Raw genomic sequence first — 27,889 nt, 5'->3', positions numbered from 1 at the left:
TATTTTTCCACATCAGGTGCCCTGGGACTGGCAGAATAGCTGTCAGCAGGGCCAGTTGCAGAGGGTGGACCAGCACACAGAGGGTGGGAGCTGAGGCCTCAAAGCTGTAGCCAGTCCAATCCAAGTGAGGATCCCCCTTCTTAGCATGGAACCTTGTATAAGTGCGCTGGTGGCAGGCCCAGGGAACAGCTCTGCGTACAGCCTTAATAGGAAAGTGACTGCCTTTGCGTGTTCCCAGAGGGTCTGTTATTCCAGAAGGGGACAAGGGTCAGGAGCTGAGAAAGCATCCTGCAAGACAGTTTTCTAGGGGCTAGTTGGCACATGTTATTTGACATCTGACATTATTATAATGACTCATATCTGGGGCTTCTTCTGGGTGAGAGGGGCCATGAGCAGCTCTGTTGGTATCCTGGGGACCCTGGGACAGTCACCATCACTCTGTCCCTGAGCTCTTTGAAACTGTCATCCTTTCTCTTCTGAAATTCTCTAGTTTCAAGGCCTGAGCATGGACTTCACAGGTGGTGTGCAGTGTTAAAGAATCTGCCTGCCAATGTAGGGGACGCAGGAAATGTGGGTTTGACCCCTGGGCCAGGATCATCCCCTGGAGATGGAAATGGAAACCCACTCCAGGATTCTTGCCCGAAAAGTCCCGTGTACAGAGAGGCCTGACAGGCTACAGCCTGACAGACTCTTTGAGGTCACAAAGAGTCAGACACAGCTGAGCATGCACACATGCATGGGACCTGCTGGGCTGCCTCACTCTTCCTTCTCCAGAGCACTCTCTCTCTCTTTCCTGGCGCTGCTTCTGTCTCCTGCCTCCCTCCAGGTAGGGTGTGTCCCCCTCTCTGCATCCCCAGATTTGGCTCAGATATTTCACTCTTACCTCAAGGCTAGTATCTCCCAGTCTTTCTAGGGTTAGGAACCCCTGTAAGGATAATAACTGATTCTTTTCCCAGAAAACTTTCACATCAGGTCCAGGGGACCCAGGACCACCTGCACGCCAGTAACTTGTGGTGCTTCGTGAAAATGCAGGTTCCCGGGCCTCACGCTAATTCAAACTGGATCAGAATCTCCAGATTGGTCCCAGGTATCTGCATCTTTACAAGCATTCTAGTCGACTCTAGGCCTCAAGTGACTAAGAACTGTAGCCGTAAGATGTCAAGGACGTCGGGTGAGGGTCAGTAAACCCTAATCTAAGCACCTCATCATAGCAGTATCCTTGGCCCTAACTAATGTGCCCTAAGTATACAGCTCCGGCCAGGACCTCTCTCTAATACTCCACTGCATGGCAATGGACTGTCCTGAGAACTCTTGCAACCTACTATATACAGTTGATTCTTTCTTGTTCACCTTTTTTTTCTACCAACCTGCACATCTGATTTTGGCTTCTATCAGCAGTCCGGATTGACTGTGGATTGATTTCTGACAGCTATGGAAAGTCCACATTGCATCCTTACCAGGGCGTTTGTGGCGCCATCTGGTGGTATGACTACAGGCTATCCTGATCCTAGAAAATGCCGTGCCATTTTCAGCAAATCATTTTTGCGCAATATAGGACTATATATATATAAAACATACTGTCAAACACTTTGCTCTTTTGAAAGTTTTCAAGTCTGTCAAATAGGCTCATCAGTATCCGGGCACCGAATCATCTGAGAGGCCTTCTGTTTTGCCTCCAACCAGACATGGAGTCCTGCCCGTTCTTCTGCTGAAAATACCTCTCGCATTTCTAGCTCCCTCTAGAACGCTACAGTCACCAACCACATTTATCTTCAACCTTGTCCCAAGTTTTAACTACAAACATCCTATGGATAATTTCTCCTCCCCACCCCCACCCCCGCCTCTTTCTCTCTCTCATCTCATTCCCTAGTTGTATTCCATCTACAGAAAGGATCGCAAACGCGCACTGATTTCAGTGTCATCTTCCCTTCTTAAAACTCTACTATGGCTCCGCGCTGCCTTGCAGATACTGTCTATGCCCCGCTATCAGGCCTTCAAGTGTTGCTGTGCCATATCCCTCCGCCAAGTACCCCGGATTCATCACTACACATTCCAGCTGGGCCAGCTTCCCTCCTCTCGCTCACTCCTGGACCTTTGCTCCAGTTGGTCTCATGCAGGGGTGCCCAGCCCTCACCCCTGCAACTGTCTCAGGCCCCCTGGGTCTTCAGAGCTACAACTCAAGGCTTACCCTCTCTGAAGTCCTGCTCAGACTGCCCTTTGCCCAGACTGTCCCAGCACCTCTGTGGTTGCTTCTCTGTTGCTCCCTCATATCTCACTGTGGTTTCAGAGTATTCACCTTCCTCAGTTCGATTATAAACACGACAGATTCAAGGACCAAGATTTCTTTTTTTTTTTTTAATTATTTTATTAATTTTTTTAGCTGCACTGAGTGTTCATTGATGCACGCTGGCTTTCCCTAGTTGCTGCAAGCCGGAGCTAGTCTTCACTGCGGCCAGACCATGGGCTTCCCCTTGCAGTGGCTTCTCTCGTTGCAGGATGTGGGCTCCAGGGTGTGTGGGCTCAGTAGTTGCAGTGCAAAGGCTTAGTTGTGCTGAGGAATGCGGGATCTTCCCAGACCAGGGATTGAGCCTATGTTCCCTGCATTATTAGGCAGATTCTTAACCACTGGACCACCAGGGAAGTCCCAAGGATTCTCTGAGTAGATTTTGGTGCACACAGTAAGTGCTTTGTAAATGGTGGTTTTCTGAAAAGTCACAGGACTTGGATCTTTAGACAGACCTACTCACTCCAGTTGGAGAAGGGCATGGCAACTTACTCCAGTATTCTTGCCTGGAGAATTCCATGGATGGAGTAGCCTGGTGGGCTACAGTTCATGGGGTTGTAAAGAATCGGACATGACTGAAGCAACTGAGCCAGCACGCACCCACTCCAATATTGGTGATTGTTTCTGTGGTCAGAGAAACAAAGACCCTCAACTGTTCGTGATGCAACCTGACTGGTCTGTATGAGTGCTTATTAAGTGGAATAATTGACACTAAAACTGTTTGTGGAGCAATTTATTGTGTTAGATTATGTGTACATGATTCACCTGAACACCTTAGATCCTTTTTAGGGTGATTACAAATGAAGAAAGGTATTTGTTACCTGATCTGAGCCCTCAGGTTTTCTCAGGCAATTTTGTGCAACAAAATAGAAACCTAGCAAACCAGCTTTTGCTCTCAACTCCCCTGGGTGGCCTAGAGGAGACAGGCTGTCTGGATGAGTGCATTCGGGGCTGCTCCCAGGACAGCTGGCTCTTAGCCCTGCAAATGCAGCGCTTCCTGACACCTAGCTGCACACAGGCTGCAGCAGGGCCCACCCACGTGGTCACCAAACCTCATGTAATTAAGTTGACTTCGGAGTCTATGGTGACGCAACTTAGAAATTATTCTTAGTCCACTGGAACTTGAGCAAAAGTGGGTTTGATTGGGCTATGGGTGTTTGTCTAATTGTTTTTAAGGATCTTTGGGTAAACATATTGAGTTCTAAATAAAAGGCACAGGGCAATTCCTTCGGGCCCATAGATGATTAGTATGTTTTAAGAGGGGGAAGATGCTCTTTGTTCTTTGGGTTCAGGAGTTAGCTTACTTCTATCTGTGGTTTATCATCTAAATTTTTCTTCTGTTGTAGGACCACCTGGCCCAGCAGGTAAGAACCTATAGATATTCTGAGTTTGCAGGGAGGATGTGGGTGGCTGGCTCCCATGATCCCTCAGAGGGGACTGAGGCAGGGAAGGGGGAAGAAGCCAGAGGCAGCCTTGCCTACAGCTGTGTCCCTACCTTCTCTCTACCCGAGTCACCAGCTCTCCTGCTCCCTCCTTCTTGAGAGCCTGCCATCACCATTCGCTATCTGACACTGCTTTGGGTGGTGGTGGGGACGGTGGGGAAGGAAAGGAAGAAGCAGGAGAAGCTCTGGGAAAGGCATTGATGCCTGCCCAGTCTCACTGGCTAAAGGAAATAATGTTAACTTCAGTGAACATTTTTTTCAGTGTTCCCGTTTCCCGTGTTTTGATGCAGGGCCTCCCGGAGCCAGTGGATTACCAGGACACAACGGATCAGACGGACAGCCTGGTCCTCAGGGCCCAAAAGGCGAAAAAGGAGCCAATGGAAAAAGAGGAAAAATGGGTATTTAGGCACAGTTTTTCGAATTAAATCCCTTGGTTGTTTTGTCTCCATCATTGCGTTTTGGATGAGCCAGCGCTGGTGCAGGGGGGACAGGTGCTATATCTCTGAATGCGAGGCCGGTTAAGTGTTGCCTGGAAGCCGCTGTGTCCTGGGGCTATAAGGGCCTCCTTTCTGGTCCGACCCTGATGACGGTGTATGTCCAGGCTGCCTGGGAGAAGCAGTGTTCCTGGGAACTGATGGCCACTCCTCTGCTTGCTCTGACGCCAACAGACAGATGGAAGGGGCGAGAGTGTCTGTACTGGTACCCCAAGTTCTTTCAGGGCTCAGTTCCTGCCCTAGCCAGGGTAGCTGGACAGAGAGGATGAGAGGTGAATGTGGTCAAGTTGACACCAGAGAGGCAACACAGCCAAATCAGGTTAGCCCTGGGCCTTTTAAGAACCAGGGTTTGTACTCAGCCCCTTGCCCTGCATACCTCCCTGGGCAGCCACACAAGGCAGGCTGCAGGAGGGAAGGGAGGAAGCTGTGAAAAGCTTTTCTCTAAGGACAGGCTGTTGGGAGCATGGCTCAGCCCTCGACCAACTCAGACTCTAGCCTGGACCATCTAACTAGAAAGCAAGGGCTGTGCTGTCCCCGCCACCCTGCCAAAGCCCCGGGCCTATGAATGCCCTCCCCTGCTCCCTTCCTGGGCCCAGGATGCATTCTCATCCCACCCAGAGATCAGTGTAATTGCAGGGAGTGGGAGGAGGGGCCAGAGCTGGCAGGGCCACAGAGAGGAACTGGCTTTGTTCTGGGAGCCATGAGAAGCCACAGAGGGGTTTTGAGGAGGAGGGTGACATGATCAGATCTGCCTTTCTGTGATACTCCCACTGGGGGAGGACAAACTTGAGCAAGCATGGGAGCCAAGACAGGGAGACAGTGAAGAGGCTACTCAGCAGGCAGGCAGAAGGGATGCAGGTGGGATGTGCAAAGGCTGATGAGCTGAGTGATATTTGGGGGTAACATCAGCAGTACTTGGGGAAGGCAAATGTAAGTAGGAAGGGGGAGGGAAGCACCAAGGCTGACTCCAAGGTCTTCCTCCTGCCTGACGGCTCTTCCCTAAGGTAGTGAGCCCTGGACCAACTTAGGTCCTAGCATGGGACGTGCTCAGTTTGAAATGCCTTGAAATGTCATGAGGAGGTGTCAGAGGGCCTTGAAGATGCAGGTTTGCAGTCAGAGGAGACCCTGGGGCTCGAGGTGTACCTTAAGGAGTCACCCGAGGCGATGGGCTTTTGGGCCATGAGCCCAGCCCGTTCGGGAGGGAGCCACCCAAGAGGAGAGCCTGGGCCCATCCAGGAGGAGCAGCAGTATCTAGTGACCAAGTAGAAGGGAGGAGCCAGCAAAGGAGGCCAAGGACAGGCTGAGCAGCAGGAGGAACCCTAGGAGATGGTGGGAACATTCCTCAGCAGGCATTTATTGAGAGGGTTCCCAGTGCTAGTGCGGAAACAAAATAGATGCAGCCCCTATTGTATAGTGGAACTTTCTGTCTTTGGTGGGGAGGCAGACATAAAGTCAACAATCAGATACATCTGTAATCACGATGTGAGGTGCAGAAAGGAAAGAACAGTATGTTATAAGCAGGGCGGAGAATGAGGGTCAAGAGGTAATGTCTGACGTCAGACCTGAGGGACAAGAGCAAGGCAGACGGTGGCCCAAGTGGAGTGCACACACCTGCCAAGGCCCTGCTGGGGCAGCTAGGGGAGGGGGCGTACAGCCAGGTGAGGTGGGAGGCGGGGGCCAGGCCCTTCCAGAGCCTTCTGCATGGTGGTCTGGGTCTCTCTGCCAGCCACATGCAGGAGATCACCCTCAGGGCCAGGGTCATGGCCATGGAGAAGGAGGGGCCATTGTGTCAGCAGAGAGCTCCAGGATCTTTAGTGGTTTGGCAGGGAGGGTTGGGAGAGGGGAGGAGTGGGCATGCCTTCCAGAATGAGGGAACAACAAGTACTGTTTCCAAAAACAGGCTAAAGAGCCCATGTTCCACAGAGATAGGACTGGGTTAGGCTGTGCACGTCTATGGGGTCACACAGAGTTGGGCACGACTGAAGCGACTTAGCAGCAGCAGCAGGCTGTGCACTCTAGCGGTGATCTCTTAACAATGGTATATATTAATAGCTGACATTCACTGTCAGGCACTCTACCAAGTCCGCTTTACATTTACCTCACTGAGTCTTCACAACAGCCCCAGGAGATGGGGATATTTGTGGGCCTTATTTTTCCAGATGAAGAAGTCTCATCTTTCCATTTTCCAAACAGACCGGGGCCCTCGGTCAGGGCCTGTGCACCACTGTGCCCCCACCCATCCGTGACCTGGAGCAATCGCAGCTGCTACCTCCTCCTCTTCAAGATCGCCCCTGACCTCGGTGTCTGGCCCCCGCCTCACCAGCTCAGTTACATCCCCTGCTCTCCTCCGAAGCATAGATCCCTCCCTGAACTCCTCTCCTCGTGTTGCTCGCTGATGTGCTAATGGTCTGGCCACCTAGGGAGAACGTGAGGTCCGTGAGAACCAGGCTCCGGAGCCTGGTGCACCCAGTGAAGGCGGCAATCAAGTCATTGTTGAACTAGTGGACATAACATGCCCAGTGTCCAAAAGCTAGTAAGCATAAGAGGCAGGCTTGACTCCAGGCCTTGACTCCTGGACCCCTGTTCTTAAACACGACAGCACAGAACACTTCCAGGCTGGAGGGGGTTGAGTCCAAGAGGCATTACTGGAGGTGCTACAGAGCAGGAGCAGGGGGAAGGAAGCCTGGGCACTGGGAGCTAGTGCTATTGATTGTCTAAGGATGTTGCTGAGCCTCATTCTGAGTCTCACCAGGAGGGTGGGAAGGCGCCAGCCCTTCAGAGAAGCCCTTAGGACACAGGCAGGACGCACAGTTCATCAAGTATCCACGTGTCAGGCAGAAAGAATTATCCCTGCTCTGCAAGCAGAAGGGAGCCAGGAAAGGCATTCTGGGCGCACCTGCCTTGAACTCTGACTGGCTTCGAGGGCCTGGGTCTCCTCACCTGTACACTGAGGAGCAGGGCTTCCAACAACTCTAACATGGCTTCTGGTTTTGAAACAGTCTGCTCCAGTGTTTGTCTGTGAGGGAGAGGCTGTGCCTTGTGCATCCTGTTGTTTGACACAGCTCTCAGCCAACCCCAGCTAAGGCTCAGTAAAGAACTGAGAGAACAGCAGGACATAGTTTCTGTCCATAAGGGCTTGCAGTCCTGTTGGAAGAGAAGATAGTTTATATACAGCATGAATTCTGTAACTGGTTATTCTGATATGAAGATGCTTTATACTGTACAGCAGGGAATGCTGCCAGAAGAAAACTTAATTGTGCAGATAATGGACAAATAGGATCCTGTATAGAGGATGAGTTATACTGTAGAGCTAAGTGTAAAGGACAAGAGAGACGTGTGATCCACACCTTGGAAATAAATAGAGGGGAAATGGGGAGGGCAGTGCAAGGAGAGAAGGGAAAGGCCCTACTTGGAGGCACTGTTCAGGAGGCTGGCCCTGCCTATGAGAAGGGCCCCAGGTGAGGATGGGGTGCGGTGGGAAGGGAGCAGGGATTTTAGCTCTGTGTCTGCAGAAGGCAGCCGGGAGCCACTGTGGGCTCTTGAGAAGAAGACCAACCTAGTGATACCAGAGTTTAGAGCTCCAGACCAACAGTTGTTTCCAGGATATTGAAATATGAAGCTAACCCTCGCTTTCTGATCTTAGGAATGCTAAGAACAAGAGTGGAATAGGCCAGAGTCAGAGCTTGAAGTCTTGGTTTGGATCCTAGCTCTTCTGCTTACTAGCTGTGTGCACTTGGGCAAGTTACTTAATTGCCCTGTTTCCTCAACTGGAAAATGAGAATAGTAATAGTGTTTTTAGGAAGACTAAATTTATATATAAAATATATATAAATATATATCAAGTTCTTAGAATAGGGTCTGACACAGAGCAAGTGCTGCATTCATTTTAGATATTAGGTGGTGGTGTTGTTTCAAAGGGTGGGGAAGGAAATCTGAGTGGAAATGCCTACATTTGTTTGAAACCATCAACTTAGATTTAGAGAGAATTGGACTTAACCGTCGTCAGTTTTGCAAACAGCGTCCTTTCCGAAGTTTGACGTGCTCTGCCCCAAAACCAAGCATTTTCTTTCTTTCCATCTGCCTCTCACTTTCTCACTCAAGAGTTAATGCTTTTATGTTTTCTCTAAAAATTGAGTCCCCACAAAAACAGAAATAAACATTCTCCTCCTTATTCATCCCAGCCTTGGGTCTGGGTTTTGCATAACACCCTCAGCTCCCATCTCCTCCGCCTCAGTGGGTGACAGATGGTGCTACCAAAAATAAGATGTCCTCCTTCACCCCCTGCAGTGAAGATGGCGTTGACCCCAGTTGATCACACAACCCCAGACTCTAAAGCTGGGAAAATGACTTGTTTTGAGTGGGCACTGCCAACGGGAAAGGAAAACAGCAGAAAGCCACACCCAGCACCCGAGCAAGGCGAGCAGAGTCTGGCCTTTCTTCTCCTGCAGAATGTGCTGACTCCAAGCCTGCCAGCAGCCATGGGACAGACACTGCCCTGATCCAGGCCACTCAGTGTTTAGCAGTGTCCCTGCCCATATCCAAGTCGGGGAAGGCAGACAGTGCCACATCTGGCTCCTCTGCCAGCAAACGTGATGAGGTGGTGGTATACTTCTGCATGGCCAGGGCACGGCCGAGGTGGTTGCACCAACCAAGAAGAGGGAAGACTCTGTGGAGGTGGCGAGGACTACATAAACAGAACGTCCCCTCCCCTTTCTTGAAGAAAGTGATCATGTGCACACACAGCTGAGCGTCAAAATACACCTGTGAGCAGAAGTCCTTAATATCCTGAGCACTAAACACCAGCCCCTGTGCATTATGACAGCTGTGAGAATGTTCTCCTGTTTCACACCTGGCCTTTTTGAGAAAGGGGGAAAATGCATAAAAGGAAGGAATAAAAGAAGAGGAAATCGAACGATGATGCCAAAGGCTCTTTGTGACTAGAATAAATGCTTGAAAAAGAAAACCCTCAAGTAACTAGAAGATACCATTTCCCTGAGCACTGCTGAATGTGAGTCACACGACACCTTTCGAAGGTGTCAGTTATCTTCGGGTGCATTGTGCTGGCTGGACTCTATGGCAACGTTCTCATCTTTTGTGTCCTTCAGATAATGTGCCAAATTGCCTATTTAAAATACTGACAAAAGAACGTCCGCTCGTGCAGAGGTCCCTGATTAAGGGCTTTTCAGTGAGTGAACCTCTTTCCAGAAAGATGTCCTGATAACTGTGGACAGAGGTGACCCCCCAGCCATGGGATCTCAGTGTGGTGTGAGAGATGCATTGTGGGACCTGCCTCAACCATGTCACTGACTCCACGGCACAGCCTCCAGTACCTACACTGCAGGTGCTTCCCTTGCTCTTCTTCACATGCTCTTCCACTGTGTCCCCAGCAATTCCATTGGCAGAAATTGAGCAAATGTTTCCCTGTTTGTTGCATTTTTTAACAGTGATCAACACTTTCAGGTTCTTTCATACGCTGCTGTCTTCCTTGGGATGGTCTGTGTAGGCTCCCTTGAATCTAATAGAGCTTATCAGCCCCTTGGCATAGAGAAAAGGTGGTAGGAGTGCCAGCTGCACATTTTAGGGAATAATGGGCTAGGATGGCAGTGCAGGGTATTCCAGCGCCATCTGTGGTGTGACACGATTTATTAATAATAACCTCCCCATTGCTGCAAGGGCTTGAGAAGAGCCAATCAGGTGAGGTCGAGAGGTGTTCAGGGTTGGATGGGAGGTTAATCTAAATGACCTCTAAGGTGCCTTCCTATCTGAAAGTCTATGATTCTCTTGGGATGGTTGTATAGGAATCCTGTGTAGCTGGTAGGAAGTTGGGGGTGGGGATCAGAATTGGTTTTAAATCTGGAGGGAGGACAGTGGCGATATCATAAAATGACAGTTGGGGAATGGGGACTCGCCAAGCTGGTGGGGCACTCAGCCAGAACCTTTAAGAACGGGCTTGGGATTGGCCACATAATTAGAAAAAGCAATGAATCCTAAGGCCTCTTGGTTATAGAGGTTGAGAGAAACTGAAGTTTTTCACTGAAACTTGCCTCTGGCTCTTCTCTGTTGCCCAAAATCTCTGCCCCTTTGAAAAATATCTCTGTTGAGTGATATCTCCAGGAGGCTCTTGTCAAAATGAACAAACAATGCCTGCAATGGGATATCATATTAATTTATCCATATCTGGCAGTACCTTTGCACATAGTAAGCAATCACTTTCCCTCTTAGTATCCCTAGGTGCTCCTAAGTTCTAGCAGCTTTTTAATAAATTTTCTAAAAGACAGTTTTAATGCATCCCTCTCCAATCTGTTTGCCTCTGTTTCTTTTTCTTTGCTTTATTGTACTTTATTTAAAGTGACAAGAATAGGTACCATTGTCTTGTTCCTGATCTTAGGGGGAAAGCGTTCAGTCTTTCATTATTAGGGACGTTGTTGCTGTTGTTTAGTCACTCAGTCATGTCCGACTTTTTGTGACCCGATGGACTATAGCCCACCAGGCTCCTCTGTCCATGGCAAGAATACTGGAGTGGGTAGCCATGCCCTCCTCCCAGGGATCTTCCCAACCTGGGAATCATACCCGAGTCTCCTACATTGGCAGGAGAATTCTTTCCTATCTGAGTCACCAGGGAAGCTCCAGAGATGATGTTAGTTGTAGGTTCTTTTCATAGATGCCCTTTTTCATATTGAGGACATTTCCTTCTATTCCTAGTGTGATGAGAATTTTTATTCAGAATAGGTGTTGAATTTTATCAAATGTCTTTCCTATATCCATCAAGATGATCACGTAATTTTTTCCTTGCTTAAATTATTAATATGCTACATTACATTGACTAAATGATTCAGATTTTGAATTCTATCCTGGCAGGCAGTTAAGCTTACCGCTCAGTATTTTTAAGGTTTGTTATGATAGATCCACAGCAGCCTTGACTGCTGAGCTAATTTAGCCTCACTACTAAGACAAGTCTTTCCAAGGACTCTGTCTCACAGCCTGCCATTTTCTGAGATCCCTCTGCTTTGACTGGCGGGAATGAGGACCCTTCCCTGTTCAAGCTCTGAGAGCCATACAGTGAGTGGCTTTCTGTTCATTCTTTTCCCTGCCTGGTAGACTTTCACCTTATACAGACTATTACTCTGCCAAAGACTTGAGGAAACCCCTGGGAAGTTCACCAGAGCTCTTTCTACACAAATACCTCCTCTCTCATATTCTGTCCCATGAATCCCAGCCACCTTTATCTGCCCAAACTCTACTTTTTTGTCTCCTCACCTCAGCAAAGCTGCTGTGTGGAAGCTGCTACGAGTTGGGGCATCTTATGATGCATGAGATTGGCTTCCTTTCTCCCCAGCATCAGAATGCTGTGCTGCCCATTTTGCAATGCTGCAATGAGTCACTGCCTGATCTTGACTACTCCTAGTAGGACTGTGGTTCCTATAGTGATGTCTCCCTGTGGGCAGAGACAGAAATTTTGTCCATTACCTGTTGTTCACACTATCTCCTTCCTTCATAATGCTTGTCCTAAAGCAGTGTGACCTGTTTTGCTATTTTGCTTAAAAACATTTTGTATCCAAATGTCACAGAAAAGGGCATTGGAGATGGAATCAAGATTTTTGCTGCTCACTTTTCAGCCTCAGTTGTAAACCCTGTAGGCCTTATTTCCAATTTCTACCAAGTGAGAGTAAGGAAAACTGACCAGCCTACCACCCCAGTATTGTGAGGGATACACCAGATAATGCAGATGACAACATCCACTGTTCAAGGGCCTAACAAAATCCTCCAAGTGCTCAGCCTTCCCTCCTGGGGTGGGGAGGGCAGATTTCTGATGAAGCTTCCCCTTCTTTCTGCTCTCACTGTGACTGTCCCTCTTGGGGTTCACTCCTCTCTCCAACCTGTTGGCCCAGCAAAATGTCTCTAAAAAAATTCAACAGAACTACCTAGAAGTATATTCTTTCATGAATTTGTACCTTGCTGCTGTCCTAAAATGATTATGAAGTGTTATGTATTTGGTTTTGCTTCACCTTAAAAACACAAAGCACAGTATTACAAAGTAGTATACCAGAATTTCCTGCACAACAGGCTCATAAATCTTTTTTTTTTCCCTTCAGGGCCCCCTGGAGCCACAGGAACTCCAGGGGAAAAGGGAGACCCTGGTGAGCTGGGCTTGCCTGGAAGCGAGGGCCCAGCAGGGCAGAAGGGTGACAAGGGAGACAAAGGGGACGTGCCCAACGACGTGCTCCCCGCAGGTAAGGGGCTGGTGCTGCGGTCTCCCGGGGTGAATGGGCCCAGAAACCATCCTGGTTTCTTGTACCAGGGCTGCTCTGGGTCATCTCTCCTTATCTGCCCTAGATGCCCCTCTGTTTCATAGCACGTTTTACAGTCCTGTGCTTTTGACAGGGAGAAAACCATGTGTAATGTAAGCCCAATGTTGGTAAGACCAAGTCTGAGATCTAAGCATAAGCAGTTGAGATAAAGCACCATGCCATAGTTGGATGGATTTCGGATGAAGGAAACTTCCTTTTCCCAAATATCTGTTAAATCCAGCACAATCCAGAACAAGAGAAGTGAGAAATTTCAAAGGACAACAGACAGAAAGTACAAGCTTCAGAGTTGAGCTCAGGCCATCTTCAGCCCCTTATCCTAAGATTCTTAACATAGGATTGAGGCAAATATGGTTGCTGATCTTCTTTATCTGGTTTCCAGCCCAGGTTAAAAGCAGGTAATTGATGTCTGTGGCACAGCAAGCTTCAGAAAGGCAATGGCATGGTGGAAAGAGTAAGTGACGGCTGATGGTCATGGAGGAGGAAGAGGCAGAATTTTAAAAGCACTTTACTTTGGGGACCATTTGTACTAGAAAAGCATAACTATCCTATTTGTGTGTTCAATAAGCATTTTTGAATATCAGAGAACACCATTTATGAATTAGGGACTTTGCTATAACAGCTGAAAATGGTAATATGAAAATGAGTAAGACATGATATCTATTCTCTAGAAGCCAGGATGATAGATGTTCAGGACAGTGACCCAGAATCAGTGTCCCATCCAGCTTTCAAAATTTCTTGGGCACCTGCCATTTACCAGGTACTGTGTAAAGATCAAAGCACCCAGGAAAAATCAAATTGGGTTTAGCATGCCTTATTCCAAAAAAAAGGAGGTTGTGCACAAAATATGTAAGATTTAAGAGGTGTTTTGACAGGATTCATATATATATATGTGTGTGTGTGTGTGTGTGAATATATTTTGAAACTATAAGATCATGTTATATTCAGTTATATGGGAAAGCTACACATCCAGAATGTCACACACCCCTATATTACCAAACAAATGAGGGTGACCTCAAAGCATTCAGGAAAGCAGCAGCTCTGAGTGTACTCCAACTCTAGAGACCAGGCCAGAGCTCAGTGTGTCCTCTGGCCAGAGGGCAGAGAAGGAGTAGGAGGGCTGGACCACATCTGCCATGATCTCTGCCCTTTCGGCTGGGGGCTTAGAACCACCCTCAGCCTCTGTGACTCCTGCTTGCCCCTTCAGTTCTAAAGCAGCTGAAAAGACCTATTTGGTGGGGCTGGGAAGAGGCAGCTAAAGAGATCTCAGATCACCAGTCAGCCCAGGAAAGGCGTGTAGAACCAAAGGACTGAATATCCCAGACTAGCGGCATCTTTACGCAAATTGCAGAACCAAAGGCCCCTGCAAAGGGCTGTACCCACACGGCCACCTGAAGTTAGAAGTGTGTAGTGACTCCACCTGCTGATGTGTAGGGAAACCAACCATCAGAGCACTCACCCTGGTGACCTCAGTGGGTTCTCACAGGGCAGGGCAGGGAGTATGAGACTCTGGAAATGAAGCACCAGTCTCAGAGGGATACACTGCCTGCCCAAGGTCACAAAGCTGGACAGCCGCCCCCGATCTCTTCCACAGCATGGAGCAGTGTCTCTCATGCCTGGAAGCATCCTTGGAGGTTTTTGAAACTACAGATGACCAGCTTCCCCATCATTTTGATGAAGTGATCTGGGATGGGGTCCAGGCATTATAATTGTATTTGAGCTCCTTGGGTGATTTTAATAAACAGTCAGGGTTGAGATCTCCCAACATCAGCCAAGAAGAAGAGGATGAGCTAAAGAGTGAGACAGCCCTGAGTGTTGGGGTGGGGGGCAGCTCTGCTCCAGCTGTGACCTGGGGCAAAGCCCTGAACGTTCCTGAGACCCGGGTCACCCGAGGAGCTGCTGGTACTGCCTCACAGAGTACTTGGGAGGGACAAAGGGAAGATTTCTAAAATTCCCAGCACAGTTCCTGGCACCTAGTTGAAACTTAGCACCTTCTGTGGGAGCTCCCTTGACCCTGTGTGAGTGAGTGCTGGAGGACCACTGTCCAGGATTTGGCCAGCTTCCCTGGAGCGGCTCCATCTCCTTTTCCCCTGTGTGGAACCCATCTCTGCTTACAGCTCTCTAATCAACTCCCACCCCTGCTTCTCTCTCTCTTTCTCCAGGTGCCAAAGGTGACCAAGGCCCACCTGGCCCACCTGGCCCACCTGGGCCCCCAGGCCCTCCGGGTCCTCCAGGTCCCCCTGGAAGCAGAAGATCCAAAGGCCCTCGGCAGCCAAACATGTTCAACGGCCAGTGCCCAGGTCACACACCCCTGCCCTAGGGAGCTACCTCTTCAGTGAACAATCCCAAGCTCTCAGGCTTCACCCAGATTTTGTGACCAGGTTGTTTTAATAAGGGGAGATTTTACCCAAAGCAAGTATTCCCTCCCCTTCTCCACCGACCTGGGAGGCCTGAACAGCCTGCCCAGGTTAAGGACTGGTGGCAGGTTTAGAATTGGGCCTCCTGCCTCCTGCCCTCATCCCTCTTCCTTCACTTGAGCTAGTCGCTCAATCATGTCCACCTCTTGGCGACCCCATGGACTATACCCTGCCAGGCTCCACCATGGAATTCTCCAGGCAAGATTACTGGATGTGGTAGCTATTCCCTTCTCCAGGGGATCTTCTCGACCCAGGGATCAAACTCAGGTCTCCTATTTGGCAGGTGGATTCTCTATAAAGGCTGAGCCATCACCAGACTATTCCTCTTTCTTGCCAAATCCACCATCTCTGGAGCATGGAGGGCTTGACTGATGTTGGAGGGATGGAGACGATGGGGAAATTCAGATCATCTAACTCCCCATAGATACCCCAGTACTGCCATCACCACCTCTAAGCTTTGCTAACAATGCTAGCGATGTTGTAGGCATAGGGCTAAGTGCTCAGTTCATTTAATTCTACACTAGCCCTAAGATATAGGAGTCGTATTCTGACCAGTTCACAGATACAAAGCTGAAACCCCAGGGAGCTACGTGGTCTGTCCATGGTCACTCAGTTAGTCAGCAACAGCTGGGATTCAAACCCCAGTGTGCCTGCCTGAAAGCCCCTGCTTGGAGCATTTTCCTTTCGGAGACAGAAATCCACACGTTGAGAATAAGCCAACAAAGGGCAGTTCATTTCAGTCACTCAGTCGTGTCCGACTTTGCGACCCCATGGACGACAGCATACAAGGCCTCCCTGTCCATCACCAGCTCCCAGAGTTTACTCAAACTATGTCCATTGAGTCGGTGATGTCATCCAACCATCTCATCCTCTGTTGTCCCCTTCTCCTCCCTCCCTCAATCTTTCCCAGCATCAGGGTCTTTTCAAATGAGTCAGCTTTTCGCATCAGGTGGCCAAACTATTGGAGTTTCAGCTTCAACATCAGTCCTTCCAATGAATATTCAGGACTGATTTCCTTTAGGATAATCTGGTTGGATCTCCTTGCAGTCCAAGGGACTCTCAAAGAGTCTTCTGCAATACCACAGTTCAAAAGCATCAATTCTTTGATGCTCAGCTTTCTTTAAGGTCCAACTCTCACATCCATACATGACCACTGGAAAAACCATAGCCTTGACTAGACGGACCCTTCTTGGCAAAGTACTGCAAGGGCGCCTGATCTCTGGCAGGCCTGGGTGGCTTGTTCTTTGGCCAGTTGTGACAGGGGTGGCCATGGGGTTGAGAGCTAAGAAGAAATCAAGGGCCGAGTTAATGAAAAGTCCTTCTCAGATGCTGCTATAACTTCTCCACACAGAGATGTTCAGGGACTTATTCCCCTAACTTGGGCCATGAGGAGGCACAACTGGATGCCTGGCTTCCTGGCAAGCAGAGAAGAGGGTCCTGACTGGGGTTTCTTTCTCACTTGCTGTGGATTTCTCCACCACTTTCCTAAACACTCTTTCATTCTGTCTGGTGCACTGTTCTTTCTGGAAGATGTTTGGGTTGCGGGGCGCACACACTCAGTTTCAGAGTGGGTGAATCTGAGCTTTCAGAGATGTCACCATCACGCCCAGTAAATGGAGCCTGATTATGACCCTGCCCAGCAGTGAGCAGGCTGTTAATTCAATACCACCCTTTCCCTTAGCATCAGCCCTTTGTTCAGCCTCCCTGGGGGTGCAGGCTGAGCGGAACCATCCCCTGAGAGGAGGGGAAGTCTGGCCCTGCTTCTGTGGAATTCGGACTTGCCAGAGGCTCTGTCAGCAGTGAGAGGGGTGCTGGAGAGGTGCCCTCCCAGCCTAGCCTGTCTGCTAAGAGGCTGGTCGGCAGGAGTTGGGCTTCAGGGTTGTGAAAACTGCTTTAAAAGAGAGGCCATTTCCTTCTGCTCTGCCTCCCAGGAGTGGGTCCTGGCTGCCAGGCATCCAGCGTCTGAGCTTGGCCCTCGCTGCTGCTCCTCCTATCCCTTTCCTTTAATCCCGTCCCACCCCCTCAGCTTCAGAAGCTGGTGGGTAGGTCCTGCACGAGTTAATGAGACCCCTTCTTCAGACTAAGAATGGGAGGGTCTCTCTGTCCCTCTCTGTGCGAAGCCCAGGCCTCTAAGTGGAAACTCAGGGGGGAACTCGAGAGGCAGGATTGTGTGTGGGGAGTCTAACAGCCCCGAGACCGCTCTCATCCATGGCGGAAGGGCTTCAGAGAGACAGGGCTCATCCAGCTAAAGGAGCATTTGAGAAGAGCCTCCCTATTTTACTGATAAAGACACTCTCTAGTTTATTCTGTGTTTCCCTAGCGACAGTGGAGGTGCTCCTTTCTATCTAGCAACCACAGGTGATTGGAAACCCTCAGAATTTGCCTAGGGCAGTGGGGTCCTGGCCTTTCCCAGAAAGCCCGATTTGCTGAGACCTGCTGCCAGCCGGTCTGTGCCTTCTCATCTCCACACTGGCCACACTACCCCTGCCTTCTGTCCTGCTTCTGCCACCTGAGCCACCTCTTCACCAAAGGTCTGAGTTCAGCCCATTTGCTAAGGAAGATGAATCTATGCTTAGTCATAGCCTCAAACCAACTGTGAATCAGGTGCCCCTCAAGGGCCTGGGTCCCACAGGTCTTTGAGCAGAAAAAAACAGATGGAAAATGGGGAGGGGAAAGGGGCCCCAACCTCTCTGGTCTGGGCTGTCTCTAGGCTTATTCTTCCTCTGCTCCCTGGCAGTTCAGGAAGACAGGATGAAATGGGCCACCCCATCATGAGGCTGCTCCCTCATCCCCATCAACTTCCCTGAGGGTGAAAATCCCTCCAGAAAATACAAACTGTGATAGATTCCCACCTGCCCAGAGTGGCCAGGAACATGTCAGTAAGCCTTCCCCACCTCCCCCAGATTGTTGAGAGTTAGGATAGCTGACTCAGGTGATATTTTCCTATTACTGACATCCTCTCAAGATTGTACAGTCTTAGCAACTATGATCATGAAATGCTTGTTGGGAACTCACCAGGCAGAGGAAAAAAAATTGGAAGCATATGAGTTGGTGCTTAAAAGCAAGCAAGCAAAAACCAAGGATGCTTATGGAACTCGAATCTGGAATAAGGTGGCGGAAAGCACCAGTTATGAACTTATACACATCTCACTGTGCCAACTGCATTTGCTCTGATTATCTTTGTTGTTTTAGGTGAGACATGTGCTGTACCAAATGATGACACCTTGGTTGGAAAAACTGATGAGAAAGTCAGTGAACACCATTCCCCACAAGCAGGTACAGAAACAAAGCATCCTGTTTATTTTTTTAATTATTTGTGCATGGGTCTGCATTGCTGTGTACAGGCTTTCTGCAGCAGCGGGGGCTACTGTCTAGTTGCGATGAAAGGACTTCTCATCGTGGTGCCTTCTCTTGTGGAGCACAGACTCTACGTGCACTGGCTTCAGTAGTTGTGTTGCACAGGCTCAGTGGTTGTGGCTCGAGGGCTGCAGAGTGTGGGCTCAGTAGTTGTGGTACACGGGCTTAGTTGCTCTGCGGCATGTGGCATCTTCCCGGACCAGGGGTCGAACCTGTATTCCCTGCGTTGGCAGGCAGGTTATTACCCACTGGACCATCAGGGAAGTCCCAAAGCATCCTGTTTTAAAACTCAGAAATCAGATACCTTAACGTCATATGAACTAAAAAAATAAAATAAGCACAATGTGAGAGTTGTGAGTCATGTTTCTTTTGTTGCAAAATGAGGACTATAGCCCAGGAGAAAGCGTTTCAGGTAGCTCTGAGAAACTGCTCCAGAGCAGTAGGGGGAAAGGTCAGTATATATGTGATTTTGGTGAAGGAGGAGTACATGCAATCTAGCACATGTTTTTTGCAGAAGGTTTCTGCAAGTCACATGGAGCAGTCATCACCATGAAGGATTTGGGTGCTTTTCTAGATACTTAGAAAGTGAAAGCGTTAGTCTCTCAGTCATGTCTGACTCTTTGTGCCCCATGGACTGTAGCCAGCCAGGCTTCTCTGTCCATGGAATTCTCAGACAGGAATACTGGGGTGGATTACCATTTCCTTCTCCAGGGTATCTCCCTACCCAAGGATAGAACCCAGGTCTCCCACATGGCAGGCAGATTCTTTACTGTCTGAGCCACCATATGAAGAGATACATGACTTCAGTTCAGTTCAGTTCAGTTGCTCAGTCGTGTCCAACTCTTTGTGACCCCATGGACTGCACCATGCCAGGCTTCCCTGTCCATCACCAACTCCCAGAGTTTACTCAAACTCATGTCCATTGAGTTATCACCACACAAGTGATGCCATCCAACCATCTCATCCTCTGTCGTCCCCTTCTCCTCCTGCCTTCAATCTTTCCCAGCATCAGGGTCTTTTCCATTGAGTTAGTTCTTCATATCAGGTGGCCAGAGAATTGGAGCTTCAGCTTCAGCATCAGTCCTTCCAATGAATATTCAGGACTGATCTCCTTTAGGATGGACTGGTTGGATCTCCTTGCAGTCCAAGGGACTCTTCTCCAACATCACAGTTCAAAAGCATCAATTCTTCGTCCTGGGCTCATAAAGTCAGCTCCTGAAAATATCTAACTATCTGAAGACTTGTTCTACCAGTCCCCCACTCCTGCCTCCACTGAGGACAGAGTGCCTCATTTCTGCTCTCCACCCTTAGCTCCTTGCAGGGGATGTGGAAAGTCAGCAGCTGCATCAGCACGTGATTTAATCCTTGTAGAGGTAGGGGGCAAGTGCCAATGGCAACTGCCAATTTGTAGGTGACAGTCATAATTGGGAGGTGAGTAACTTTCTCTTCTTTTGATAGAATCCATGATCACATCCATTGGAAGTCCAATACAAGTGTTGAAAGTTAAAGAGACGTTTGGGACTTGGATAAGAGAGTCTGCTAACAAGAGTGATGATCGCATCTGGGTGACTGAACATTTCTCAGGTGCTTTTACTTGGCGGATGAGCCATATCTCTGGTGTTATTTTATATTTCCTTTGTTGCCTCCCTTCAGGCTTATCCTGTTTCTGTGTCTGAAATCCTTGCTCATTGGTGTAACGGAATTGCTTTTTTTTTATTTTAGAAAGCCCAAATAAGTGGGCAGAATGCTGCTCTCAGTTGAGCACATTGGTGACAAACCTCACAGTTCAGATAAGAGGGACGTGACCAGGGTGCCTCTACTGCAGCTTTTTGGCAAAGTGTCCAGGAGGAAACAAATAGCATCCTGACTGATAAACCCTTTACAAACCCTGAAACCATAATGAAGAAGAAATGCCAGAGACAATTTTTCTTTTTATTTTTTTTTTGCACAGGCTATCTTTCTTTAAGGAGAATCCTTTTGGCCACTTTTCTCACATACCACAGTATCTGAGAGCCCAGGGGAGTGGGTGAGGTACCATCTCGAAGGTCTACTGCATCACACTGTCCCAAACAGATGTGGTCAGGCATTGCAGTGGCCCCATGCCAGAAGAGGCCTGGCCATGCCGACTAGTCAGAGCAATAGCTCAGACATGCTACTTTGGTCTCATGCAGGCTCACTCATCAGCTGGCAGTAACTGTCCAGATGACCAGCTGAAAGGGAACCTGTGACTCTAACGGGAAGAGCAAGGGCACAGAGGCAGCATGGCCCCCTTGGAGGGCAGTGGTGGGAGGTGACCGCACAGGTGCTCGTCACGATGCAGGCCTGTGGCAGAAAAGTTGATGAAATTGTAGGGGAGGGCGTGATACCATTTTCCTGGGAGGAGCAAAGGCAACTCTGGTTACTGTGTTCAAAAGATGGTTCAGGAATCCACGGAAGAGAATTGGCCTTCGGGTTTGGGAGCCTGGGATCTTGAAACTGGACAAGGACCCTTGCGGGATGTCTGACTCTCACCTTCTGTCCTTTTAGCCCTCCTCCCCCAACTCACCTCCAAGCTGTGACTGCCTTTCCCTGGTTTCCCTCCTACAGGCATCAGGGTGAAGGAGTTCGAAGACCAGCCCTCACTGCTGAATGGCAGTTACACGCTCATCCACCTCCCGTACTATTTCCACGGCTGTGGGCACACTGTTCACAACAACTCTCTCTACTACCACAAGGGAGGCTCCAACACCATAGTGAGGTGAGTCCTTCAGGGCCCCGCTGCCCCTCCTCGCCCATCCCAGCTGGTACCTACTGTGCGTGGCACTTCAGTCATACTTCAGCTACTTAAGGGAAGGGACTGTGGTTCTACCCTCTATGTTCCCGGGGCCTGGCGCACAGCCAGAGGTCAGTCAGAGTTTGCTGACTGGATGAACCGCAGGCCACAAGGAGTGAGCCCCCATTGCATTTATTGCTGGTCTGGAACCAAGTGTAAGTTCAGGGCCAGAGAGAAGGAAGCCGGGAGTGACTGGGGGTGGCAGGGGTGGGGGGCGGAAGCTTTCTCATCCTTTGGGAAAAAAAGAGCAGAATCCAGGCCTCCCTCTGGCAGGAAGGTGTCACACCCGCAAATCAGTTTTGTTCTGAAAACTGTTGGGTGTGAAGAATTTCATGTCACAGCTGAGATCTCTGAGGACTAGAGACTGCAAGGCCTTCAGGTGGTTCTGTCATCCTGACAGAGCCCTCACCAAGCCACCTCCACACGCCCTCCATCTTCCCATGGGCAGGAGAGGTGGCCACCCAGGTAGTTGGGGCCCAGGACAGCAGCCCAGGCTTCCTGGCTCCTCACAAGAATTGCTAAAGTTTGTCTGCATGGCTCAAGAAGACATCAAGTGCTGGGCTTTAGAGGCAGACATCATCTTGGGCAAATCAAGGGAGCAGTGAACGCAATCAAGTTCCAACCCTCCCACCTACTTATTTGTGACCTCAGAGGAGAGACACCACTTCCGGTGACTTCCGTGCTCTCACTACAAATGGAAAGATGGATGAGAACCTCTGCAGCCCTCCAACTGTACTCCCATTGGAAATGACAATTCCAGTGTTATGAAAGCCGTGGTCCTCATCATTCCAAACAAGAGACCTGCATCTTGAGGGAGGACTGGATTCCTTCATGGGCACGGGCTTGCTAGTACATCATGCAGTCAAACCAGCCACGCCAGACACACATGTCAGCCGTGGCTGGAGGCACCCCCTCCTGTGCCTCTGCACCACCTCCCATCCTGGGCTCCCTCAGCACCTCAGCACCTCCTGGCTACCTCATCTAGACAGAATCTTGTGCTAAAAGAAAAAGATAACTGGCCCGCCACCCATTCAGAAGCCCTCTCTCCCCACACACACTGCTTTCTGTGACATTTGTTCTCATTCAGTCCCTGCATGTGCACGTGTGCTAAGTCGCTTCAGTTGTGTCCGACTCTTTGCGACCCCATGGACCGTAGCCCGCCAGCCTCCTCTGTCCATGGGATTCTCTAGGCAAGAATAGTGGAGTGGATTGCCATTCTCTCTTCCAGGGGATCTTCCCAACCCAGCAATCCAACACACATCTCTTTTGTCTCCTGCATTGGCAGCGGGTTCTTTACCACCAGGAAGCCTTGTGGCTGCCATATATATAGAGCCACCCAGGTGGCACAGTGGTAAAGAATCCACCTGCCAAACAGGTTCAATCAAAGCTGGTTCGATCCCTGGGTTGGGAAGATCCCCTGTAGAAGGGAATGGCTACCCACTCCAGTATTCTCGCCTGGGAGATCCCTTGGACAGAGGAGCCTGGTGGGCTACAGTCCATGGGGTTGCAAAAGAGTCACACATGACTGAGCAACTGAGAGCAGTTACGTGGGGTATTCTGGGGTGAATGAGGCCCAGAGGAGGATTGGCCACCCTAAGAAAGAGTGGCTTCTAATGGCACTAAGCTTGTGTGAGGTTAGAACAACTGTATTGGGGCCCTGCTCCAGTGCCTGGCTACAGTCTGGGAGGAGAATCGGAGGCAGACTGGAATTAGACCCTGTTTTTGCTGGAAGAGACGAGCCTCATCAAGAAAAGCAACTGTCAGTGCCAGTACCAGACAGGGACAGTCCTGAATCCCTGGCATTCAGAGGAAGGGGAGCCCTGAAAGCAGAGATGGGCATGAAAGACCTTCTCAAGCCCTCACTCTTGTCTAGTTTCTTTTCCAATTTACTTCAGGATTTCTTAACTGGCTTCAAGCTTGCTGTACTCCGGTGCATCCCCGCAGCTTCGCACCTGTCACAGTTCTGCTGCTGCTCAATGGCGCCTCCTAGTGCTTTTCTTTTCGTTTAGCCTTGAGTCCCTGAATTTTCATTCCTGAAGCTGAATCAAAATCCACTTTTGCTCTGATGTAGATTTGGAGTCTGCCAAATCAAACAGCCTCCAGGAGCTGAGGGGCATGGGGTTTCACGCCGTCACTTCATTGATCTACTTGCTTACCAAAGAAAGAAAAGTGACTTTACAGCCATGACTTTGCTACTTCACCTCTCAGCTGCTGACTTCCTTCATTGAGCCTGCTGTGAAACTTTTGTCTTAAAACTCCAGCGTGGATTAGAGGAACCACCCCCAAACTTGGAGGTCAAAAGCCTGAGTTTAAACTGCTTGTCTGTATTCCTGAGCTGGTCACATCTCCTTTTCTCATGAGTAAAATGAAATGACAGACTAGATTATCTTCTAAGGCCCCTTGCAGCTTTGAGAGGGCATATCAGGAGGTCAGCAGACACCTGAGGATTCAGGAAGTGAAGGACTTTTACCGAGGTCACATGGTTAGTAGGTGGACACTGAGATGTAGTCACCAGCCTCTGCATCCTCACTGCTCATGGTGTTGCAGATGTAATAGCAGAATGAGCACAACCTGGAACTTACTAGAAATGCAGAATCCCAGGCCCCACCCTAGGTTAACAGAGGAGCCTAAAAACCACCCTTGTCCATAAAAATGGTGTCTAATATCTACTTCTTTTTTTTTATACACATTTCAGGTTTGAATTTGGCAAAGAAACATCCCAAACTCTGAAGCTTGAAAATGCCTTGTATTTTGATCGAAAATACCTCTTTGCGAATTCCAAGACGTACTTCAATTTAGCTGTAGATGAAAAGGGCCTTTGGATTATCTATGCTTCCAGCACGGACGGCTCAAGCATCCTTGTCGCACAGCTGGAGGAGAGGACCTTCTCCGTGGTGCAGCACATCAACACTACGTACCCCAAGTCCAAGGCCGGCAACGCCTTCATTGCCCGAGGGATCCTCTATGTCACTGACACCAAAGATACGAGGATAACGTTTGCCTTTGACCTGTTAGGAGGGAAACAGATCAATGCAAACTTTGCTCTAAGGACTTCCCAGTCTGTTCTTGCCATGTTATCATACAATATGAGAGACCAGCATTTGTATTCTTGGGAAGATGGTCATTTAATGCTTTATCCTGTGCAGTTTCTGTCAGCCGCATTACACCAGTGATAGGAAGCATTCTATTCCCCTCAGTAAATTTCAGCTCTTCTCTGGCACCATGTGTGTCCCGATAGGAATCTTGTCTTTAAGGGCGGTCAGGTAATTAGCTGTCATAATCTCACGACACGGGTGCTTACGTGGTGTTTCCCCTTTAATTCGGATTCTGTAGGGGGAAATAACAGACTGGAACTCAAAAATGGCTGGCATTTGGTAATTCCTTCACAAAGTAGCTGCGCAAGTTACCTAGGTCTTGTTTTTCCCCACTGGTAATATGAAAGGGCTGGCTAAGATGATTGGTAAGATTTCCTTACCTGTAGGGAATTCTGTGATTCTTAGCTGTTGCTGCTCTCGCAACTTTTGTGTATTTGGTTTTGGATTTTATTTTTGGCTTTTAGCCATGGCTGAGCAGATTTACCTGTGAGTTGATCAGCCTGGTGGTCTGAGCAATGAATTCCTCAGTGCCGACTTATGTTTATTGTCTTGGAAGCTGCACTGACCCTTTAAGGCTATTGAGGTACCTTATTATCCCTAACTTACTACCTTTCTCTGCATCTTCATCTGCCACCAGAGCGTCAAAGTGTGCATCATCCTTAGCTCCTGATTACCACGCCAAAATTAGCCAAAGCCAGGAATAGCTGCCTGCATTGAAGCAGAAACAGGCTTCCTGGGTTCCTGTCAATTTCTGACCATGCCAATCTGCAGCTCGGCTCATAAACATTGAATCTGCAGGTCCTGCAGGGTCTTTCTGCCCTAGATCTGCGTCTGCTCTCAGAGCAAATACTGTGCAAGTGGACATTAATCCAGTGAGAACCTTGAGAGGCACTTTGCAGTTTTCAGAAGAAAGGTGCCATTAGTGGTTATTATCTAGAACAGGGATGGGCAAACTGTGACCCTTGGGCCAAAGACAGCCCATTGGCTGTTTCTGTAAATAAAGTTTTATTCAACACAATCAGAGGCATTTGCGTATTGTCACAGGCGTATTATAGGCTGTGACTACTTTTGCTGTATACTGGCAGTGTTGAATCACTCTAGGAAAGTTGAGTAACAGCTCCCCAAATCTAAAACATTTATTTTCTGGCCTTTAATAACAATAGTTTGCCAATCCCTGATCTAGAATAGTAAAGTGAGCCTGATTCTTAGAAGGGCTTATTGACCTGAGCCTGTTTGTTATATATTTTTTTTTTTGTTTCAGACTAAAAAGCGGTCATTTATATGCTTTGAGTTTATAGTAAAGCACAAGGGTGAGAACAGCATAAAATTAAGCGTGCCCCCTCCCAAAAAGCAGTTAATGAACTGTTCTTACCCTAATGTAGTTTTTCTTTTTAATATATGTTATCTGGCTTTTTTCTCCTTGTGAGTTTTTTAAAAATTTTAATTGGCAGATAATTACTTTATAACTACCCAAATATAGTTTTAAAGAATGTGATCTGGTCCCTTTGGATGCCAGGAGAAAATCCAGTTTAACTTGCTCGTAGTTCAGTTCAGTCACTCAGTCGTGTTCAACTCTTTGCAACCTCATGGGCTACAGCATCCAGGCTTCCTTGTCCATCACTAACTCCCAGAGCTCACTCAAACTCAAGTCCATCGAGTCGGTGATGCCATCCAACCATCTCATCCTCTGTCGTTCCCTTCTCCTCCTACCTTCAATCTTTCCCAGCATCAGGGTCTTTTCTAAAGAGTCAGTTCTTCACATCAGGTGGCCAAAGAATTGGAGCTTCAGCTTCAGCATCAGTTCTTCCAATGAATATTCAAGACTGATTTCCTTTAGGATGGACTGGTTGGATCTCCTTGCAGTCCAAGGGACTCTCAAGAGTCTTCTCTAACACCACAGTTCAAAAGCATCAATTCTTTGGTGCTCAGCTTTCTTTATGGTCCAACTCTCACATCCATACATGACTACTGGAAAAACCATAGCTTTGACTAGATGGACCTTTGTTGGCAAAGTAATGTCTCTGCTTTTTAATATGCTGTCTAGGTTGGTCATAGATTTTCTTCCAAGGAGTAAGCATCTTTTAATTTCATGGCTGCAGTCACCATCTGCAGTGATTTTGGAGCCCCCCAAAATAAAGTCTCTCACTGTTTGCATTGCTTCCCCATCTATTTTCCATGAAGTGATGGGACCAGATGCCATGATCTTAATTTTTTGAATGTTGAGTTTTAAGTCAGCTTTTTCTCTCCTCTTTCACTTTCATCAAGAGGCTCTTTAGTTCCTCTTTGCTTTCTGCAATAAGGGTGGTATCATCTGCATATCTGAGGTTGTTGATATTTCTCCCGGCAATCTTGATTCCAGCTTGTGCTTTATCCAGCCCAGCATTTCTCATGATGTACTCTGCATATAAGTTAAATAAGCAGAGTGACAATATACAGCCTTGACTTACCCCTTTCCCAGTTTGGAACCAGTCTGTTGTTTCATGTCCGGTTCTAACTGTTGCTTCTTGACCTGCATACAGATTTCTCAAGCAGCAGGTCAGGTGATCTGGTATTCCCATCTCTTGAAGAATTTTTCACAGTTTGTTGTGATCCACACAGTCAAACGCTTTGGCATAGTCAATAAAGCAGAAATAGATGTTTTTCTGAAACTTTCTTGCTTTTTCTATGACACAACAGATGTTGGCAATTTGATCTGTGGTTTCTCTGCCTTTTCTAAATCCAGCTTGAACATCTGGAAGTTCACAGTTCACGTACTGTTGAAGCCTGGCTTGAAGAATTTTGAGCATTACTTTGCTAAAGTGTGAGACGAGTGCAATTGTGCTGTAGTTTGAACATTCTTTGGTGCTGCCTTTCTTTGGGATTGGAATGAAAACTGACCTTTTCATTGGAATGAAAACAGGCCTCAGCAGTCCTGTGGCCACTGCTGAGTTTTCCAAATTTGCTGGCATATTGAATGCAGCACTTTAACATCATCATCTTTTAGGATTTGAAATAGCTCAACTGAAATTCCATCACCTCCACTAGCTTTGTTCGTACTGATGCTTCCTAAGGCCCACTTAACTTCATACTACAGGATGTCTGGTTCTAGGTGAGTGATCACACCATCATGGTTATCTGGGTCATTAAGATCTTTTCATATAGTTTTTCCGTGTACTTGCTCCTAAATGCCCTTAAATACATATATTTTCTGCCAACTCGGTTCTTCAAACATCCTTCAGCCCAGCACTGAGGTCCAGGCAGGGCCACCGAGAGTAGAGAGGAGTCCAGGGGTCCTACAGCCAGGAAGGACACCTAGGGAAATACTTATGTAAAGATTTCTCAGCAGTTTGCCCTCACTGAGTACATGCATGTGTTAGGGGGGAGCTTCTGAAACTTTTTCACTGGCGCCTCATCGATTCTCAGTGGCCCTGAGTCCTGGTTTTATACCATATTAGTGGAAGCATTTTAAAACTCAGGGAATGTGCAGATTGAAATATTTGAGTCTCCACACCCCCTGAATAAACCTAGGCAGCTATGAGGGAATTTGTTGTTGCTGTGTTCTCAAAATAATGGGTATTTGAGACTTTTCCCCCCACTTGTTAATTAGATTGGTTGTATCATGTCATCACAGCTTTTTAAAAAAAATGTCCTCTTCAGATTCATGTTTTATAACAGAGTAGAATAGAGTTTCGTGTTCAAGATC

The 27,889-nt window shown here is 48.3% G+C and overlaps 1 protein-coding gene across 2 annotated transcripts in view; it reads left to right on the top strand.

Moving 5' to 3' along the window:
- GLDN (gliomedin) overlaps positions 1-25,821 on the top strand; it is a 56,186-nt gene extending 30,365 nt beyond the window's left edge. The window contains exons 3-9 of one of the 2 annotated variants that reach the window (XM_010839488.1): positions 3,631-3,648; positions 4,017-4,124; positions 12,314-12,451; positions 18,136-18,219; positions 19,759-19,884; positions 20,887-21,037; positions 23,808-25,821. In XM_010839488.1, coding sequence (XP_010837790.1) covers positions 3,631-3,648; positions 4,017-4,124; positions 12,314-12,451; positions 18,136-18,219; positions 19,759-19,884; positions 20,887-21,037; positions 23,808-24,285 — 1,103 coding nt within the window. In that variant the 3' untranslated portion in view covers positions 24,286-25,821. The remainder of the gene's footprint in view (positions 1-3,630; positions 3,649-4,016; positions 4,125-12,313; positions 12,452-18,135; positions 18,220-19,758; positions 19,885-20,886; positions 21,038-23,807) is intronic. The other variant, XM_010839489.1, reaches the window with a different exon arrangement.
- The last annotated feature ends 2,068 nt before the right edge of the window (positions 25,822-27,889 follow it).

This window comes from Bison bison, unplaced genomic scaffold (genome assembly GCF_000754665.1).
Source record: "Bison bison bison isolate TAMUID 2011002044 unplaced genomic scaffold, Bison_UMD1.0 scf7180017864118, whole genome shotgun sequence".
Lineage (NCBI taxonomy): Eukaryota > Metazoa > Chordata > Mammalia > Artiodactyla > Bovidae > Bison > Bison bison.
Note: the sequence above shows the minus strand (reverse complement) of the source record. Positions and strands in the feature narration are given on the sequence as shown.